General features: G+C 41.7%; 2 protein-coding genes across 9 annotated transcripts in view; one reads left to right on the top strand and one right to left on the bottom strand.

The window, feature by feature from the left end:
• Nucleotides 1–167: 167 nt before the first annotated feature.
• On the bottom strand, nt 168–7,559 carry ORMDL1 (ORMDL sphingolipid biosynthesis regulator 1). Of its 3 annotated transcripts, none has more exons than XM_035330969.1 (4): nt 7,433–7,559; nt 5,606–5,801; nt 3,164–3,315; nt 168–1,645 (listed from the first exon to the last, which is right to left on the bottom strand). In XM_035330969.1, exons 2-4 carry the CDS (start codon nt 5,777–5,779, stop codon nt 1,510–1,512), a joined length of 462 nt encoding a protein of 153 aa, XP_035186860.1. In that variant the 5' UTR covers nt 5,780–5,801; nt 7,433–7,559; the 3' UTR covers nt 168–1,509. The 3 variants fall into 3 exon arrangements, with proteins under 3 accessions (XP_035186860.1, XP_035186861.1, XP_035186862.1); XM_035330970.1 differs by having other exon boundaries at nt 5,606–5,799; nt 7,436–7,544; XM_035330971.1 differs by lacking the exon at nt 7,433–7,559 and adding an exon at nt 6,290–6,308 and having other exon boundaries at nt 5,606–5,799.
• Nucleotides 7,461–20,395, top strand: part of PMS1 (PMS1 homolog 1, mismatch repair system component) — a 43,732-nt gene continuing 30,797 nt past the window's right edge. For 2 of the 6 annotated variants that reach the window (XR_004752187.1, XM_035330960.1), the window contains exons 1-5: nt 7,461–7,577; nt 10,520–10,673; nt 13,461–13,643; nt 15,719–15,821; nt 17,281–17,444. Coding sequence is in view for 5 of the 6 variants with exons in the window: in XM_035330960.1 (XP_035186851.1) it covers nt 7,477–7,577; nt 10,520–10,673; nt 13,461–13,643; nt 15,719–15,821; nt 17,281–17,444 (705 nt within the window). In the remaining variant the exon portion in view is untranslated. Of the gene's footprint in view, nt 7,578–8,779; nt 9,344–9,467; nt 9,794–10,519; nt 10,674–13,460; nt 13,644–15,718; nt 15,822–17,280; nt 17,445–20,395 lie in introns of those variants that run through there. The other 4 variants (XM_035330961.1, XM_035330963.1, XM_035330962.1 and 1 more) reach the window with 4 other exon arrangements.

Below are 20,395 nucleotides of genomic sequence, written 5' to 3'. Positions count from 1 at the left end.
TCCTCACGTCCTGGGCGCTTTTGCACAAAACAGGGATTTTCAATAACATTTTTGAGGGGCTAATGTAATGTGGCGATGGATGTTATTTTAAAAGTAGCCAGTTACCACTTTTTGCACAGATAAGACATTATTTACTTCCAACGACTTTTTTTTTTTTTTTTTTAAAAAAACAACATATATACCACACATTGCTAGAACATTCTCTTTGCAAGAAAAGAGATACACCACTGGGCTTTTTTTTATTCCTCCTCACTGGCTGTCATTGCAACCAAAATGTAAATCAAGTCTTAAATAGTCTTCTGTCAAATCTTGAGTTGTTTTTGTCTGGAAGCCACATGGTATACTTAAAAGTTCATCCTTTTTCCTAGGATACAGAAATAAGCGCTTAGAGCTCTAGCTGTACCTCCTTCATTCTAGTTCCAGAGTTGATTATATACAAGATAACTCAATACGACACGGTACCCCTAAAATGCAGTACTCCTGCACATTTCCAAGACATGCAAATTATTTATATCCTTTTCTGTAAAAGCATACTGTTAGGCTATGTAATCTGTCAATTCACCTATTTCTAGTTCCACTTCTGACAATCTACACAATTTCTCTTTAATATTCTGATATTGTTCTATAGTGAAGCTCCTTCTCCTATAACAACAGCAACCCTTTCCCCCACTGTTGCAGGCCTCTCAGCTACTGAAAAATAATCCATCAGTCAAGTATCAGAGAAAGCAGTCAAAAAGCTACACCTTAAATGACATTTCAGTTTCTCAGGATGTCCCATTGACACAAAGACAAATCAATTTTCTGGTAAGCAAAATGAAATAAACGCAAGAGTGACAACTTGCAAAAGCATACATAAACGGAGCTACCAAGCTGATGTAGAAATCCCCTGAGCTGACAGTTAAGGACTTTCTTCGGTCTTTGTGACAAAAATCACAAGAACAGATAAGGCATGAATTATACCACCACTTTATACCAACTGTCGCAGTATTTACTGTGAGACAAACTTTCACAATGCAGTAACAAACACACCCATCTACAATCCATACAGCAGTAACCAGCTACTTTTAACTATCCTACAAAGGTAGCCCCACCAGTCCTTTGAATGGAAAAAATCTGGATTTATTTAGTAGATTGTCCCTTGTGTCATGGCTGACTGGGCATCTGTGAAACATCACTATCCATTTCAGCGTTTATTCGTAGCTTCCTTACTTGCATCAGTCAGACTTACATATAGTCTTTAGTGTTGATTATGCTTTAGAGCTGGGCCTGCCCAGTTCTTCATGGAAATTTTTCTTCTTGACATTTCCAATTCACATTTCAGTATTGGAAGGCATCTTCTTATAAACCCAACTTTCACACCAGACAACGCTTTAGGAAGTAGTAATTGTATCTCAGATGTAAATGCATCTCTCATCGAATACAATTAGACAAACGGCACAGCAGACTACTCGTTTCCTTCGCCCGAGAAGCAGTAGCCATGTCAGGGTCGGTCAGCCTCACACCTTCTGCTTAGTATTTATTGATGCCAAAGATTCGAACACCGTGCAGCTGTGGCAGCTTGGGGATAAGCACAGTCAGAAGAGAGGTGGTGTTGAGAATAAAGTGTGTTGGATCATACTTTGTGTAGAAACTTGCCAGGAAGTACCTGCAGGAGAAAAGGGAACAAGCTTAGCTGATGACACCCTTGTCGACAAATACACCAACAAAGCATGTTTGAAAAAGGTGCTTCAGTAATCAGTTGTATTTTACTAGCTAGCAATGGATATATTCCTGTATCTCACCTTGGGCTCTAGAACGCATATTATGGACTAAGTATCTTCTTTCAACTGTTCTCAAGGCGCTCGAAAGCAACTCTCAGGTAGAGTTTTCCTCCAGCATTTCTCCCCACCCCTGAAGTTAGTGTCTGAATTCTGCATTTACAAGGCCTATTTGTAATGCAGACTTTACATGGCATAAGAGCTGTTACCAAAATATGTGCATTTTCAGCTACCCTTGCAAACTCAGTGACAAAGCATTTGATATTCTTCAGTGCAAAACTCATTTCTGCTAAGCACATCTGTGAGCGGGGTTATCTTAAAATGCTTCCTGTCTGGCACACATTTCCAACACAATTTGCTTTCAAGCTACTCCACAGCCTGTTCAACTGGAAAAGTGAGGGAATGCACCTCAGAACCCAATTCACTACATACTTTTTTACACATTGAACCAATAATTTCATCTTTTTTTTTCTTCTCTTTTCTTTTTTTTTAATACAAAAACTAGTCACAGAAGTGGGGTTATCACATTTGGGTTTGTTTGTTTTTCCAGCAAATGGGAGACGTTTGTCAGCTTCTTATACATTCTTGGTGCACAAAGAGAACCGTATGCAAGTGTTTGGAATACAAAATTCTCACTGTCAAGCAGGAAGCTATCTTTGAAGAAAGAGAGGATTATCTGAACAGTTATATGTATTTTTTTCATATTCTATCCTTTGTGAGACAACTTTCTATACACAATACCATATCTTTCCTCACGCCTCCCCCAACCCTGCCAAGCCAGTGGACAACTTCCTTATAGGAAAAAACAGAAAAACTTTTAGGACTGGATATAAAATACGTATCTGATTTCTTTCAGTTATGCAACCCTACTTTTGTCAGACAGGTGGTGTAGAGTTTCCAATCAGTCTATTTACATAACTAGTGTAAACAAGACAATCTGAACAAAGCACAACTGACATGCAATACCACGGGCCTCATTCAATGAGCACTGCCACTTCCCTCGTAACTCACAAGATCCAAAATGGTTAATAAAAGCTGTAAAGTAATTTATATGTATTAAAGGCAATTAGTTTAGCTTTTCAATATCTGTGACTTCAAAATCTCTTAAGGAACTTTGAGGGTTAATAGTAAGTTTTCCTCGCAAGCTTTCTAATTTCGTAAACAGTTATTAATGGGATGGGTTTTAAAATTTCAACTTCAGTACATGAATTAGTACTGAAAGCTGCAGGAAGGAAGGCTGTTGATAATATGGTCTGTAAATACATACTCCCTACATCTTTGATGTAGATACGAACAAGCAAAGAAGAGAGAAAACGTTTTAAAATGTAAATTGCAGCTCATTTAATCAAAGCTTTTGAAATCATGGTTTTATGACTCAAATCATCATAATATAGTTTAGAACTCACAGAATTATAGGAGAGATTGTGAAGAATTTTCTTGAAGATGTGAATTGTACTCCATAATCCAGTTGTTCCCAGTGTGTTAGTAGCCTAGCTTTCCCCTGATCAGGTGTTTCAAAAGGAGTTCCTTTTACTGCATGCAAGAAGACGTACATTCCCTGAGGGGGAAAAAAAAAAAAAAAAAAAAAAAGCAAATATAGTGGCACTTCTCTCTGTATTATAGAATTGCTACATTGTTCAATGCGTTGTGGGGAAAAAGAAAAAAAGACTAACTGAATTCTCAGCCAGAAGAGCAGCTAACCTGAAATAACAAATTACAGAAGAGCAAGGAAAAGACAAGAAATGATTTGCTCAAAGTTACGCAGTTAGTGGTGGATTCAGAATTAAAGCCAAGGTCTGTGACATGCAATCCAGTGCTTCGTCTTCTACATCAGATGGCAAAGACTGTATGACATCAACAGAATTCAAACAAGTACTGTGAAAAGTGTAGGGCTACCAACGTATATTACTGCTTTCATAACGGTCTTAAATTGAGTTACAAGGTAGAGTCTGCACAAAGTAAAAATCTATCTGTGAATGTTGGCAATATTACAAGAACTTCTGAAAGTTTTCTCAATCACCCTCTAGCTTCAAATACTTTGAAGCTGACTACCAGCAATCTGCTGAATGCCATCTGTTCATCTCCACTACTTCTCCTGAACCACAATGGATTGTTCTTTTTTTATTATATGATGGAAGGATGCCACGGCTACTAGGTTCTAAAAGATAAATTTGAGTCCCTTCATTTGGCATAGGAGAGTCCGGTTTCAACAAATGAATAAGCTTTCCAATCTTAACAAAAATTTGTCTTCTATCAAAAACAGTATGCCAACTCCGAGCAAGAGTCTCTATCAGAAAATATCAGAGACTTCAGTTTTCTTTCTTTCAGGTTTCATTCGTTTCTTATGCGCCCAGAGAAATAATTATAGAAAGATTTATACAGAAAAATCACATTTTTTTTGAATTCTTGTAAAGGAGGTGAAAGCTGAGCAAGTCACTTCACGTCTTAACATTTTTTTGAAACAGCCTCCTAACTGGAGGCCTACTACCACAAGAGAATTCGTTTGCGTAATATTCATGATGTTTGAAGCATCTCAGTTTCAATAAGCAAAAAGGCATTTTTGGACATCCGAATGCTTACTACACATTTTACTTTGCACCAATACTTACAGAAAGGACCGCCAAAATTGCTTTCAAGGTCAGCTAAGAGTTTTCCTCTAGCAGAAATCTTTATCTAAGGATTTGCTTCAATAATAATAAATAACAACAAAAAACTGCCATGTAAATGCTGAAATATCCAAACTGCGGTTTATACTCATCTTCTGTGTTCCACTAGAAAACAGCTTGCCAGTCAACGCTCTCATCCCTGTTGTCATTATATCTAGTTGAATTCATTTAGTAAGGTATTTGGGAAATATTTAGTAATTTTTGCTTCTGTTAGTATCTTCCTAAGTCAGGCATGTCTCATATTGTCAAAGATAATGAACAAAATGCTCTACTAATGCTTAACAATCCTGCTGTTATTAAACCAACTTTTTTAAAAAATGAAAGGCTCAAGGAAAAATAAAAACAATTCTACAGGATTATAGAGGATATTACCTAACCTCAGTCTCAAGTTGAACTATCATTTTTCTAAATAAGGAAGAAGGTATCTTTTTGTCAAGACTTCTTTGCTAACCTTTGGAAGCTGTGGTAGCAAATCTCAAGTACAATATAAATTGCTGCATTACAGCCCTCTTTTCTCTAAGCTTGGCAGGACCAATATTCGTATTGGCATTATTTAAATAGTTACAACGAAATTATAGCATCCTGGGGAGAGAAGGCAGAAAGATTTTCAAGGTCTTCAGCTTCCAAATGCCGAAGTCATCCTTCAAATCACAATTCACTGAGTAACGAATCAGTTTCAGGGCATGGGTCAATGCGGTCCAGTTTTTCCCATCACTTTCAAATATATATTTTTTAACGTCATATATAGTTACATTGTTGTGTGCTGAAGTCATTCAGAGCTAAATTTTATCTAGCTTGACCAGAAACCAAACCAAAGAAAAAAAACAAAACACAAACGCTTCTGTTCAAGGAACAAGCATCAGCTGAAGTACTGAAATCTCAGATTTTAGGATATGAACAGATTTATGCAGAAACATTAATTGAAAATATTATTTTTAATACACATCTACAGTTCTTAGATATGTTTAGCACATAAGAAATAGGTCATAATTTTTCTGCTTCAACCCAAAGCAATTCTCCTCCCAAAACGTGCCAACCCATTTAATAGCAGATAAGTCACGTAGAGAAAGTGTTTTGGCTAGATGGATTTTATTATCCATACAGCCAGGCTTTTTCCTCTTTGACTGCTTCTAAAAATACGTGTGAACAACTTTTTAAATGGTCTTACAAGAGGGTACTCACCAGATTGTGAATCACATTTGTTAAAGTCCATGCAACAGGGACACTAAAGAAAGGAATGCTGAGCAAGACAATGTGAAGCATGCCAACTCCAAGCGCGTATGTCAGCCACATTCCACGACTGTTCATCACCCGCGTGTTTGGATTTACCTCGCTGTGGGCAACTCCTACGTTCATTTTTACCCTATAAAACAGAACTGTTTGAAGAGTGAGTCTGCTGTGTTATAGAGGTACCTAATATATATACATGCAGGTGAATAATTAGGAAAAAGACTGTTTTAAATAAGGAAGGAGCATGGTGCCTAAGCCGAGATGTTCCTCAAGATCTTCAGGTTAAGTTTTATAAAGAAGTCACTACGAAGAGGCTGACTGTTAAAAAAGATGCACACACACACAAAAAACCTACACCACCAGGCCTGATCTTTGTAATTTTTATCCTCTAAATTCCCTTCTCCTGCCACTACAATATCCACAGTTCTGTCCTACTTCCCATATCAAACAGCTGTCCCCCACCTCTCGCTCGCGTTAAGGCTACACAGAAAACCTGCATACACCAAATGCCTGGCAACCTATTGTTAGGAAGACTGAATAAGGGTTAATTTAGGCCTGCTTTTTTTTGCAGCAAAGTGCAGATTTCAGATTTCCCTCCCCCCTCTGTCAGTTTTCTGCAGATTTTGGAACTCTTGCCTTGACGTTTTTATCTGGCTGATATCAGCCAACAGTTTCAGGCTCTTTCTAAGTGACAGGCATACACAGACACATACAGCACAATGTTGTGATCCTGGTTTCTTTGGGAAATTGACACAAGTTAATGGAGCAGACTCTCCTGGCCTGGCGTACTAAAATTTGTAATCATTATTAAAAAAAGTTGCTGCACACTTCATACTCACATGACTTGTAAGACAATGTACTTGTAAGACTACATTTATTTATGGGACTGTGATGGAGAGCTTTTAACTTCCATCTAAATCAGCACACAAAAGAGTTGTTGAACTGGCAGAAACAGTTTGCGTTTTTTAGGAAGTTTGTTTCTTGTAGCTGGTAGGATGGTAAAGCCCTGTAAGGTGGGTGGTATTACAGCACAATGCGCCGTAACGTGTACAACACGCACATTAGCAGAGGTGGGAAAATAAAAATAGATGCGACCAACCTGAAATTGAACTGGGGCAATGCTGATTCTAATCAACACTTGTTGCATGGTATTTCAAAACGGGCATGTGCAAGGAACACATGACTTGAGGTTTGTAAAATAAGACTGCTACCACCTTGCTAGGACAAAGCATCATCGGCTGGCGGGTATGCAGACAGGAATTATTATATTTTGACGTCGTTTTTTCTTAACGTTTCTTGTTTAATCAGAGGAGCATACTCTCTGTTTCCCGAATCCCCGTGTTTCCTTCCTGCCAGGAACCAGGTGTGCCCAGGCGCACCAAGTAACCCCCTCGCCCCTTGCTCGTGCCCTGGCCGCACAGACCCGGCGCCCGCACGCCCGGCTGGGGGCAAACCAGGCAGCAGGGCGCCGAGCAGGTGCGAGACCAACGGCGAGGCAAACAAGTCATCCGGCGACAAAGCCGATACAAAACGCCTGCTCGGACAAAAGCGCACTCCCACGCTGCCTGACCGCAAAACCTCTCCTTCCAACCCCAGCCCCCCGGGAAGAGGCGCCGCGCTCCGCGTCCGAGCCCCCAAACCCCCTCAGCCTCCAGCCCCGACCCCCGCCGCCCGCAGGCCCCTCCCCGGGCCGGGCACCGGGGGCAGAGCGGGGACGAGGACCCCCCTGCGCCCCCGGCCCGTGTCCCCCCGTCCCCCCGAGCCCCCCGGGCCCGTCCCCACCTTGCCGGCGCTGGGGGAGCTCCGCGGGGCCGAGCAGGGCAATGCCGGCCGGGCCGGCCCGCCGCCCCCGGGCAGGGCTGAGGGGAGGGAAGGGAAAGGGAGGGAGGAGCCGGGGCCGCCCACGGCAGCGGCGGGCGCGCAGGTAGCGGGGGCACGGCGGGGCTGGGGGCCGGGGAAGGGCAGGGAAGGGGGACAGGGGAGGGAAGGGGAGAGGAAGCAGGAGGAAGGGGGAAGCCGCCCGGCGCCGGCCTCCCGCCGCCTCCCGCCCGGGCCTAGGCCTCGGCCTCGGCCTCGGCCCGGCGCCCCCACCGCCAGGGCGGGCACCGGGCCTGCTGCGGGGTGCCCGGGCTGAGCGTTTCCCTCCTCACCGCCCTCCTCTCGTCTTCCTCTCGCAGCTGAACGCTCACGGGAACGCGGCCGCCGTTGAAATGGAGGCCGAGCGCTGCGAGGCGTGAAGCTGAGGCCGCGGCGTGGAGGTTCACGGGGGGTTGTTGGCAGCCTCGCGGCAAGCTGGGTGCTGCACGCTGCCTTCAGCGAGAAGGGTGTCGCGGCCGTGAGGGTCCCAAAGCTCGGCAGTATTATCCCCTCCTGCTCAGCACAGGTTAGATAAGATATGTCTGGTCAGCGAGGGCCTGTAGCAGTAGCGTGGCTTCAGCTGAAATACTTATCTTTAGTGCTAAACATAGGGGTTGGATGTGCTTCCGTACATAGCAAGTACCAGAGGAACCTCCCGCCCAGAAACCTGGACAAACCCCAAAATCCATCATCCCGTTTCACCTTCCCTTTTGGCTCTACCTCCCACAGGTGTTCTGAATTAGCTTCTCTGTGGGCACTTTGTAACATATTCCATTGCACGGTGCAGGGGACAGAAGTTCTGGTTTCGTGGAGTGCTGTGTGTGTGCTCTCCCCCCATTGCTTTTAGATTAGCACAGAGGACCCTGCTGCCGGCTGGGTCTGTGCGTGTTTTATTTTTATTACTTCTGACAGAGAGGAACCCCCAGGAGTGGTGCCAAGCGGCCAAGGAGTGGATGTGTGGCTGTGCTTGTTTTCACCCTTCGAGCAGCAGGCAGGGCTGCGCACCATGGTTTGGGTCCAGGGAAATGGGAGGGCGTGCTGAGAGCTGTTTCCTCTCCCAAAGCGTGTGCATCAGTCACGGCTCATAGAGAACTTGTCTTTGTGATCTGCAACGCTTCTCTTCTTAGATCCTCCCTCACCTTAGTCAGTGTTTTTTAATAAAGATACTCAGCTCCAATCTGGCACTTGTTATTAGTAAGGCATAAAACACTTGACACAGAAGTCCTGTATGATGTGTGAAACCTACCTTTCTGAATGCATGTAAACAATTAATATTGGTCAGTCTTTAACACATATCTTCCCATGTGCCTTCCCTTTCTCAGTTTGTTTGGTGGAAAAATGATTTGTCAGATCTTTTAACCACATCTAAAGGGCAAATTCTCTTTGGAATGTAAATGCCAAGTATAAAGAGAAAAAACTTCTGATGCTGTTCTCAGAAAAGTGCTAATTCTGCTGCTTCTTCAAAACACTGTGCGTTGTTTTTTGGTGGTTAGTTTTTTTGGTTCGGCTTGTTTTCCAAGTAACCACGTATTTGTTTTGTCCTTTGTGTTTACAGTGGCACTTCTGAGAAGGATATCAAGGCAGAGAAGTGTTCTGTAATTGTTGTATCAGCTGCACATACCCTGCAGGGTAGTCTGGGGTGCTGGCCACAGTCCCTTGCTGTGCACGCCCTCCCGGTGTCCTCACTGTGTCAGGAAGAGATCTGGGTTTGCTCCATTCCTCCCCACGTGCTCATATCCTCGGGACAGATGCTGAGTGTGCAGTCAGGGAACCGGCCACGCTGTCCTCCAGCAGATAGCTTGGACTGAAGCAATCAGTAAACTGGGACTGTGGGTTTGTTTGTCTTTCCGTGTAAATAATGGCCGTTCCGCATCTCACAGTAAAGCATGCTGTTGTGGACAGACAACGTTCCTTGTAAGACACAGTGACAAGACAAAGAGCTAGTAATGCTCTTTCTGCCCCCTTTCTTATATACAAGAAAAAGCTGTGGTTGAGGTCCTTGTGTCAGGCTGCAAGGATCAGCAAAGATTTTAGCTGGAGCTTGGTTAAGTATGTCTAGTTGTGTACTTAAAGATCAATATATGCAAAAACTTGCAGATCCACTTAACATTGTCATGGTAGATTGTCTCAAATTATAATACAGCTGGAATTTTATAGCCTTTTGTGTTTCCAGCAATAAAAACATCTCTGTTGGCATATAATATGATGCATCTCTATTTTCAAATGGAAGACCCAGAAATCAAGTGAGCTTCCTGAAGGAACATAGTAAGTCTGATAAGAAAAGTAAGGTTATAATTCAGAAGTTTGTTTGTTTGTTTGTTTGTTTCCTTATTACTGACAGTAGATCATAATGCCAATGAATACGACTTTTCTCAGCACCGCTGTGCAGCAGTTACTTTCAGGTCACGTTTCTTCGTTGAATTTTTGGCTACTGGGAATCGTGCAGAACACAGTCAGCAGCGCTGAGCTCAGAAGTAACAAATGCAGGGAAAAAATATACAGAGTTCAGAAAAAAAAAATGGTAAAGTTTCAAAATTTTTAGTTTTTGTCATTAGCAGTAGAATTAGACGTGGTGCTAGGTAGATACGCTATCTGAAGACATTTCTGACAGCACTCCAGGTTACCATGTAAAGTCTTTCCTGTTATAATTGCAAGATCAAAATCACGTTACGGTAATTTAGAGGAGATGACTTTATAGATGTGAGATAGTATGCTGTTTTCCTCACCGCATCCCTGAATTCTTGAAGTGGTTTGTTGTGGTTTTTTTTGGTAGAAGTTAAGTCTGCTTAAAACAATATTTTCTAGTCTGGACCTCTGTATACTGTTTCTTCCACAAGTCAAACTCGCTGACTGGAGAGAAAGCTGTGTCCTAGTGTGTCTTGAAAATTTTACTCCTTAGCTGTGATGTTACGTGTTACTTACGTTTAAAAGTCACCGTAAAACAATTAATTAGAGATGCAGATTTGTAATGTGTCTTTTATATTCTATTTCTCCTTTGTTTCTGCGCAGCTTCTCTGATTCTAATTCCACTATGAAACAGCTCCCGGAAGAAACTGTTCGTCTCCTTTCAAGCTCTCAGGTGATTACATCCGTTGTCAGCGTGGTGAAGGAGCTGATAGAAAATTCCTTGGATGCCAGTGCCACAAGTATTGATGTTAAACTGGTAAGTCCTCTTTCTTGTATGCTCGCAGGTAATTATACATCAAATAAGATGCTGGGAAGATTGTTCCACTGCCAATGTATTTTTTGAGGCTGTCGTAGTTTTGGTGGTGGGAGGGTATTAATAATTGTGTGAGTATATATTTTAACCTCCAATAAAAATGGTTCCAAATCATTTTCCCTTAATGTTCTGAGGCCCCACTGAAACGACAAGTTATATTGAGTGTGTCTTGAGAAGAATTGCTAGGTTATTTAATACTTTTCTTACTCATAAATTATTTTTTCTGACTAATAGCTTGTTTTAAAAGATGTTGGACTTGAGTTTCACTGCTAGACTGGCTTACTGAGTTCGCCTTATAAAGTATTGGCAGGAGAGTGAAAGTGGAAGCTGTGGAAAAAGTTGATGGCCATGTTGGGTCTTATTGTAGTATCAGTTACTGCAAGCTCCCTAAGCAACATGACTACTGTGGCTGCTTCTTAGTCAACAAAGACAGAAGTGGCTTTTTTTTTTTTTTTTTACTGACAGGCAGTAACCTGTGGGTGAGGTGGTTTGCAGGTAGAAGCCATTGCAGTGGCAAGCTGCAGCAGGAAGCTTTGGCTGGGGTTTTATTCTTGTTGACTTCTTGGCTGACCAAACTCCAATAGGTGGTGTTGTCTTTGCATGGTGTGTCAGCTAGCCTTTACACAAGACTGGGGAACACATCAGCTTGTACTGTAGCTCTAGATAATGTGATATTGCTTTCATTACAATATAAACTTAGCCATTTAATCAAAAACTGAACTGTGGCCAAGATGTTACGTGTTATCTAGTTATTAATTTGAACCTCAGCTCTGTTGCTATTAGAAAGACAAACACGCTGGAGCTTGCCGTGTGAGCAGCAGGGTCAACTGCCCCAGTAGCATGACTGTGCAATAAGCCTATGTAGAGCAATGGTTGTATTTTTGACAAGATGTCCTGGGTTCAGGTTAAAGTATGCTAGAAACCGTTGATGAAGCAATATCGTTGCTTGTGTATCAGTGCAGAGACTCCACAGGCATCAGTCTTAATTTCACTGGCTGAGCTCTAGCAGCAGGAATTTGAGACTAATCTTTAAAGTCTGATTTACACCCGTGTGTTGTAATTAAACAGAGAAGATGAGCAACAGTCTATGTTAGTATTTGGAGCAGAGGTGGTATTCAGAAAGTATGGATCCGAGCTACAGGTTTGCAGCTGTTATATAAAATGGCTGTTCTAAAAGGCAGGCGCTTGTTTCTGTTGCTTTTTCTGCAGCGTGAGAAGTGGGAGCTCTAACACTTAGATCACTCTCAGCAGAAGCGTAGCTCAGGATGAGAGGTTACACTTACACTACACAGCTGATCCATCTAGGCACCTGAAAAGCAAGGACCTAAATCCCTGTGCTTGGTATTGCTAGAGCTTTCTGCCTCTCATGATCGGTTCATAGTGCTAATGCAAAAGGCCAGCGAGAAAGGTGGACTGTGTTGTGCCAATTTAACGAGCTGAATTGATCTTCAGAGAGCTGTAGCTGAAGCACAGATGCAACCATGCAGTCGCGAGTAAGAGAGGAGGGAGCTGAACCACGTGGCTTGGCATCAGTGGTCTGTTAGAATAGCATAAACATCTCCTAGCATCACGTGGTGTATATATATATGATATATGTAATAGAAAATACATAATAGAAAATCAATCAGTAACACTGAAGAAGATAAATCTGCTCACGTTTTTTCCAAAGCAGATGAATGACAAGTGTTAGAATTGAAGGCTCATGGTAAAATGCAAAACCCAAACCCTGCATTGTTGCATACTGCAGTGGAGTGGAGCATTTCCCCTTTTTATGTCCTGACGTGTTTTTAAGTCCAGTTGAGGTATATCATAGTTTCCATGTTGCCTCCCAGTAGGAGGTTGACACAAATATAAGCAAAAGCATTGTTTTTCACCTGAAGATAACTTCAGCAATATTCATTAATACTGAAAGTAAAAACTACCAACGTTTCTATTGTATATCAATTAACTAAATATTTATAATTCTCTGCCTACCTCAGAGGCTTTTGATGTTTCATAATGCAGGTTATATGTGAATACACGTATTATCTTTAGATGCCTTGCTTTTGTTTTGAGTTGCGTTACTTTTTCCTTTGAGAAGTAACTCTGGCAGTACATCCTATTTTTCTTAACTGCTTCTAGCATATGTCCAGGTGGAACAACAAAGTCAGTTCTGTTTTTCTGTGATCACCCATCGTGTGCTCTGCACAGTGTCAGCGTGCTCTGGAACCGTGGTAGCCACTCACTGAAGACATTTTTTTAAGCAAAACCGGTTTTAAGGTTCCTAGATGTACCACACAGTACAGCGTGCATGTCTGTATGTCACATCGTAATCTTTTCAAAGAGCCGCACGTGGCTTCTGTAAAAGAAGTTTAGGTGGTGATCCTGCAGCTCTAATTACTTTAACCTCCTGGCTTGTGAATTCTTTGGGTGTGATTTATACGTGCAGGTTATGATATAGCTGGAAGGAAGCGTTTGTTTGCTGGGGCTGAGTTTGAGATGTTACAGAATCTGAATTCCATCTTTCATTTAGCTGTTCTAATTACTTGGGTTTTCAGAGTTTTAACTACTTATGCAGATGTTTATTGAAATGACATTTAAATCAGACTTCAGTAAAATATGTATCACACATAAAGGTGAATCACAGAGATTGAGGTGCAATATTAAAAGAGGGAAGCAGTATTTTTAGCTGTTTTTTGTGCTGTAATGAATTTGTCTTTGTGATCATTTTATGTTTTTTTTCTTTTTGAGGAGAATTACGGGTTTGACAAAATAGAAGTAAGAGACAATGGCAATGGAGTCAAGGTCGCTGATGTTCCAGTTATGGCAATTAAACACTACACGTCAAAAATAAGCTCTTCTGAGGATCTTGAAAAGCTGACAACGTACGGTTTTCGTGGGGAAGCCCTGGGATCAATTTGTTGCATATCAGAGGTGAGCAGTTGCTATGTGTCTGCACCTCCCTGATCTGTGCGTGTCTGTGAAAGTTTTAATAAAACATCAGTGCAAAGTGTTCAAACTGTTCTGGCAGCCTGCATGGTACCTGTTTTCCGAACAGTCTGGCTTGCATGCGCTGCCTTTCTCTACCCCAGAAGTCGTGTCATAAGGTAAGGAAGCAATATGGGTTTCTTGTCAGTGTCACTCCTGCCATTCTGTCATACTGGTTACACCAGTGCCGCATTTATTTTCCTCAGCCAGAGTAGAGCAGGAATGCATTGCTTAGTGTTTCTTTGTCCTTTTCTTTTGTGTCAGGGTATAGATAGATACGTGATTGCTTAGAACACTGGTTTGCCCTTTGTAGCATTAACAGAAAGTGTAAAGTCTAAGAGTATGGCTGAGTTTGCTACTTGCATTAAGCTACGTCAAAATATGAAGCAGGAGATAGAGGCTAGGAGGATTCACTCAGGGCACTGATGGCCCACATAGCTGCAGTTCCAGTGGGGATTTCTGCCTTGATGTTATCTAGGTGATCGGCAGTCATGGGATCTTGCTGGGCTCCACGTCGCTCCTTGCCATGTGTGTGACGGCAGTTGCACAAACTTAGCGTTGTCCTGAGGAGTAAACAGGAACCTGCTCCCGGCCTGCCTGAGTCTGAGCCATGCGTTTGGTTGGCAGGACTGACGCTGACAGTGTACTGATACTTAAGATGTAACCTGTTGACTAAAAGCAGCCGCGTTAGTTCAAAACCATCTTAGAAATGTTCGTACTGCTCATGAAGGGCACAGCATCTGCGTGTTCCATTGTGCTCTGCCCTTCTTTGTGCTGTGCCACGATCAAGTCTGGGGTTCTTCTTCCTAAGCCTCCCAAGGATGAGATCCCACAGGAAGATTCTGGTATCAGTGTCTGATGGGAAGCGTCAACTACCAAGGTCAGGAGAGGTATCAGAGGGTGAGAGTGCCTGAATCCTTGCTACCTTGGGCTACGTTCGCATTGCACTAAGCAGGAGTGGGTTGTGTGTTTGGATGCAGATTTCCAAAGATGCTTTCAGAAGTGTTGGTGTTTGGACAGACGGTGCCAGCCGTCACTGGCTCCTGCAGACAAGTTGTCAGAGCAGGATGCCATCTGTTCTGAGCATTTAAGCAGCTCCAGGTTGCGTTTCGTAAGACATGGGAGTTGGTCTGACGGTATTAAGTACTTTAATAGGTATTTCTTTAATCCATGGATCAGTAATTACGTTAATTAAATGCTCTTGGTTTTAATTGCATTCAGCCTACCCAAACTGCCCCCTGAAGTTTCAGTTAAGAGGTACTTTACTATTGGCCCTTAACCACGTCTGTAATATTGTCGTTTCCAATTAATCAATTACTGGTTTTTCTTTCCAGAGGCGTGGCTGAACTCAGAATGATTTGTACAAGAAACTAAAATAAACCAAAACGTCCTGAAGCTCTGTAGGAGTGCTAACCCTTGTCTCTCAGGTGGTTAAAGCATAGTGGCTCTGTCATTCAAAATCTTGATACCTGAACTCGGGGAGTTGCAGTATTACTGAACTTCTAGGGTGCGATTGGTCTTGCTAAAGATGATCGGTGTATTACCTTAATAGCTTACAAAACATACCACTACCTGATTGCTAGATACAGTTGGGCGTGGAAAGATAATATTCTGTTTGTTTGATAGTAGTTGGGTTTGTGTCATCTCACGTAGTTGTCATAGTATGTCTTCTCTCGTGAAGGATGGAAATGCAAAATGGTCGGTTGATTTAGTTGTTCGTTTAAACTGTTTAGAATGGAAGACAAAGAAGTGTGTCTTGTAGGTTCCAGGGATACCTTACACCTTATAACACTGTTAGAAATGCGTGGCTTTCAGTTAAATGGATGGAAAAACTGAGTGATAATACTGAATGTTTTCTGTGACTGTAAGAAACACCTGTAGGAGAAGAATTTTATAAACTAATTAAATGTAAATGTGGTGACTAAAATAACATGACGCTTAGAGTGAAAGTGAAGCTTATCTAAGCCTGTTCTGATCTTTGTGAATCCTTGATTAACATGATTTATTTTTATTATTTACAGGTTTTGATCACAACAAAGACAGCTGCTGATAGTATCAGCACTCAATATACTTTGGATAATAGTGGGCATGTAACTTCCCAAAAGCCTTCCCATCTTGGACAAGGTAGGATACTGTGTGCTAGCGTTGCATTGTGACAGGTATTTTATGTTTCTCTGGGGCTCTTATTTGATGTTGAAATGTCTGTTCTGTGCGTGATGGCTGAGTGTGAAATCTTGTCAGCTGTAAACATTTCTTGCCTTATGTCTGTCAGCTGAGAACGTGTTGTTATCATGAGAATGTCTTGGAAGTTGCCTTAGATAGCAATTCTAAACTAGCATCTCCTTCTCTGACTCTTCTTCAAACTGGCAGAGTGGAAAGAAAAGCTGTCATAATTCTGTGCCCCAGGTCCAGGCACAGACTATACATGAAAGATTTGTTCAGGACAAAAATAATGTTTCTGTACGTTGCAAAACCCTTGCTTAAAGGAGGAAGAGTTGCCATCCTATACGTGAGGGAGTAGCCGGAAGCAGCGTGGCTGTAGGACCAACCGAGCAAAGCCTCAATTATTTCTAACCTGCCCGGAAGGGCATGTCATAGAAATCCTTGTGCATGTTTGTGTGAAAGATAAAGGTTGCCCTCGCCTCAGAGGTGGCCTTGGTGGTTCAGACTTGGTGTGGGTTTGGGGTCGCCTTTGTTCTTCTGTTAGCTCTATTCAGCTAATTGTTGCCCTGTGGGGACTGTTAAAGACAGTGCTGTCTCCTCACATACACACTCCAGCAGGTCTGCGTTTCGCAGAAGAGATGCTGTTTGCTCCTTTCTTGTGACTAGGAAGCAGTTGCTGATTGTGAAGGTACCTCTGTTCTCACCCTCAGTGCGTCCCAGCTGAGCCACAGAAGCTGCTTGTCAATATTCTTGCCCCCTGAAGCATGGAGTGCCCTGTATACCCAGAGGGGAGCCTGGCTGCCAGACCTGTCTCTTTCTTGTCAGTCTGCTGACTGGCAGCAGGGAGCCATTAAGTCAGAAGCAGTTGCCTAGGGCTAGTCAATGGACAAATCCCAAAGAAAGGCCTGAATCTGAGAACTCTGCAAATTAGAGAGCTGATTTTAACCAGGGAATCTTTCTGGGGTTTAGGCTGCAGTCTTTTCTACAGCCCAAAATCCTGGTCTGGAGCCTGTAAGTTACGTTGCTGTGTGTTTTGTCAAAATTGTGAAACAATTGCTGTTGAAAAATGAATTCTGTGGCAACTATCTAACTTTGCAACTAGGAATTTTTATGGTTGTATTGGTAGATTAATACCCCTCTTTTTGTTAGGTACTGCTCCTTGAGCAGAGGTACCTTAGGGGAGGCAAATCTTGCGAGGTCTGTTGGCATTTATTTCGGTGAGATGACTGCTAACTTGGTATATTTCTTCTCCTTGAGCTGATACAACATAATTTAGTGTTACTAGGATTTATTTGTATGCAGTGGCATACATACAGTCCTCTTCAAGTAGAAAAAAAAAAAAAAAAAAAAAAAAAAAAAAAGTTGTTTACTCAATGTAACTCCCGCTTGTTTTGTTTGTTTTTTTATCACCTGCTTGCAGGTACAACAGTGACAGTCCTCAAGTTGTTTAAGAACCTTCCTGTAAGAAAACAGTTTTACTCAACAAACAGAAAATGTAAGGAAGAGCTGAAAAAAATCCAAGATCTTCTGATAGCATATGGCATCATAAAACCAGACCTGAGGATAATCTTTACGCATAATAAGGTACTAATGACTTTTTCTCTGTCAGCTATGTTAAGGCTCAGTTTCTGAGGAATTTATGAAGTTCATTAAATAGTTACATAACCTCTTTTCATTCCTAGGAATTTCCTTTCATCATAGGTTCCTTTTGGACTTCCACTTCTTTCTTCGTTCTATATATGTATGTTTTACGATGGTTACAGATTGGAATCTTAAACTTCTAAAACACAGGCTCGGATCTGCCTTTTGGTCTGCTCCAATAGATACCTTGGATAGATGCATGAAGTAGAAACGTTTTTAGCTGGTGTTTGCTGAACAAAGAACTCGGATCTTAGGATGACAAAGGGCCCAATCAAGTGTTAACCTATAGCACATACAAGTAGCTTGCTGTGTCATTAGCTTGCTGTGTCATAAGAGCTCAATGATGGTTTTATTTTAAAAAGCTAAAAATTTCCAAACAGCTTGCTACGTTGGTGTAAGAGTAACATGCTGTAACAACAAGCTTTAGTTGAGCTTGTTGCTTGAAATTGAGAGAACAAATTCAGAGGCTTCTTGGAGGCTACTTTGACTTCACAGGTTACTGAACAGTAATTTTAACACACAGCTACAGAAGGGACACCTCAAGCATTTCTCCTTTACCTGACCTCAATTTCCCATAGCTGATTTTACTGGCTGTGCTCCTGCTTTTGACACACCAGAGGGACGTTAACTGACGAATTCCCAAGTTGCCACAAAGTCGAGAGTGACATCTCGTGGCCAGACCCCTTAGCAATTCTCCTATTCTAAACTCCTGATTATTGACCTTGTTATTTTCCATGTTTATTGCTTGGTTTGGATCAGTTACTTGTTGTCAACCAAACACTCACGCTGGAGTTCCCATTCCGTGGAAATGGTGAATTACACTGTGCTTTCGTGAAAAGACAACAGATTGTCCATCTGCTTCTGGAGTTTTATAACATGCTTTGAAAATATTTAGGTATGTATTTCTAAATATCAAAGTGTAGATCTTGTGAAGAACAAAAAGCTAGCCCTGTGGCTACAGAACTAGTATTCCATAGCTGAGTAACTACATACAGTGCTATTTCATTGAGACTACAGAAAGCTTGAAACCAGAGACACCTCAGGATTTTTTACTTCATAAATTGTGTGAAGCTCACTGACATATCTAGCAGTGCTTCACAGTATTGGTCTTAAATGTTGGTTAAGAAAACTAATTTAATATTTAATTGGTGGCTTGGTTTTTGCCCTCTCTGATGTACGTGGTATATTGTTTTTGTGGTTAAGCTGGGGCTTTTATTTATGGTTCTTGGTTACTGTAAGGGCTTAGTACAGTACATCAGAAGTACCTTCTGTCGACCTTTTTTTCCCCTGTGTGGCAACTGTAGCTTGTTATCGTCTATTACAGATCCTAAGTTTGATACGCTGTGTTGGGAAATGCCTTGCTTCTTGTATAGAACGTGGTTGCTCAGTTGACCTTGCTGAACTAGACATCTGTTGCATGGTTACTTTCAGAGCTTGTGTGATCCAGTCTGTTTGGAAGTTCCTATTGATGCCTCTGGATGTTGGCAGAGAGGCATAGGAATGGCTCTCCTGGTAAGGAAGCAGTCATTGTTGAGGAGTGGAAAAATGAGAACGTTGAGATAGTAAGCATTGCTGTTAGCTTTGAAAATTCACTAAAGGACCCAATAGTACGTTTTTTTTTGTTGGGCAGTGGACTTGATAACAATCTCATTTTGCAACATCACTGTTAAGTTCTTTGTGGTATCTAAAACCCAGTTAAAGCTGAAAGAAATGCATGAAGATGGAAGTGGCTCTGTTCTACCAACCTGTCCTTTTGCTGACGAACGAGAAGGAATGCAACCCGTGTCCTGTAAGCTGTTTTGGTTTTGTTGGAGGTAATGGCTGGGAAATGCTTTTTAGGGATATTTTGTCACCAGGTTAACTCTGTTCACATACAAACACATTTTCGGATAGTGAAATTGTACTTCAAAGTGTGGGAAAACAGCAAGCTGGAGAAAAAAACTTTGAGGGGGGGAAAGCAATGATCAGGATGCGTGTGTTATAGGAAATGATGGTCGTTGTGATCATGTAAACGAAAAAAAAATAGAATTATGAATGGGCATTATCTAACGGCATGTGTGATACTTCTACAGACCAATAGTCATAGGAATAGAGGATATTACATGGTTTGGCACAAGTCTCTGATATAAAAAGAAAGGAAGAGACAAGAATTGCTTCAATTGTCACTACGTTCTTTGCCATGGGAGGGTAGCAGTAGTTCAAAAAAAACCTTACTGGCTACTTGAAGCTCATTTCAGGCAGTAGTCTCAACTTATCTTAGGAAGTGATGCATCCATGTTCCAAACCACTTGGTTTCCAGTTGCCGGGAATGTGTGTAGGCAGCCTATCAATCCTCTCTGCTTCAGAGGGAAATTCTTCAATACCATGTTTGGGTTGGCTTATTTGGTAAAGTAAATCAGTACAAAAGCTATCTGCAGGCAGTATATATCCATTGTAATGGCAAAAGTGCTGCTTATTTTTTAGGCTCTTCATTTTGCACTGCTGGCCTCGCAGTAATTTAATTTATTTAAAATAAAAACTAGTAAAAAAAACAAAAAAACTGCTCAGACATTTTTCAACACAAGAGGTCGCTCAGTAGCTATTGCTGAGCTGGAAATACCAAAGGCCAAAGAAATTGTATAGAAAGTGGAGTCTGTTCTTCAAAACTGCTTTAAAATAATTTTAAAAACTGCTTTAAAGTAATTTTCAAACTATTTAAAGCCAACAACTCTTTGAATGTATATTCCTGTGTGTCCACTGCTGTAATTCCTTGCAAAATAAACATTGCCTATTGCACCGCGTGTTTTCAGAAATTTGGAATTACGTAATTCCCGTGCATAACCACTTTCAGCAAGTCTACATGCATTTGTTTGTGCCATAATATCCCAGAATATGAACTGTAATTACTTTTCCTT

The sequence above is a fragment of the Oxyura jamaicensis genome, chromosome 7 (genome assembly GCF_011077185.1).
Source record: "Oxyura jamaicensis isolate SHBP4307 breed ruddy duck chromosome 7, BPBGC_Ojam_1.0, whole genome shotgun sequence".
NCBI classification, from domain to species: Eukaryota; Metazoa; Chordata; class Aves; order Anseriformes; family Anatidae; genus Oxyura; species Oxyura jamaicensis.
The sequence above is the reverse complement of the archived record's forward strand: the minus strand, read 5'-3'. Positions and strand labels throughout refer to the sequence as shown.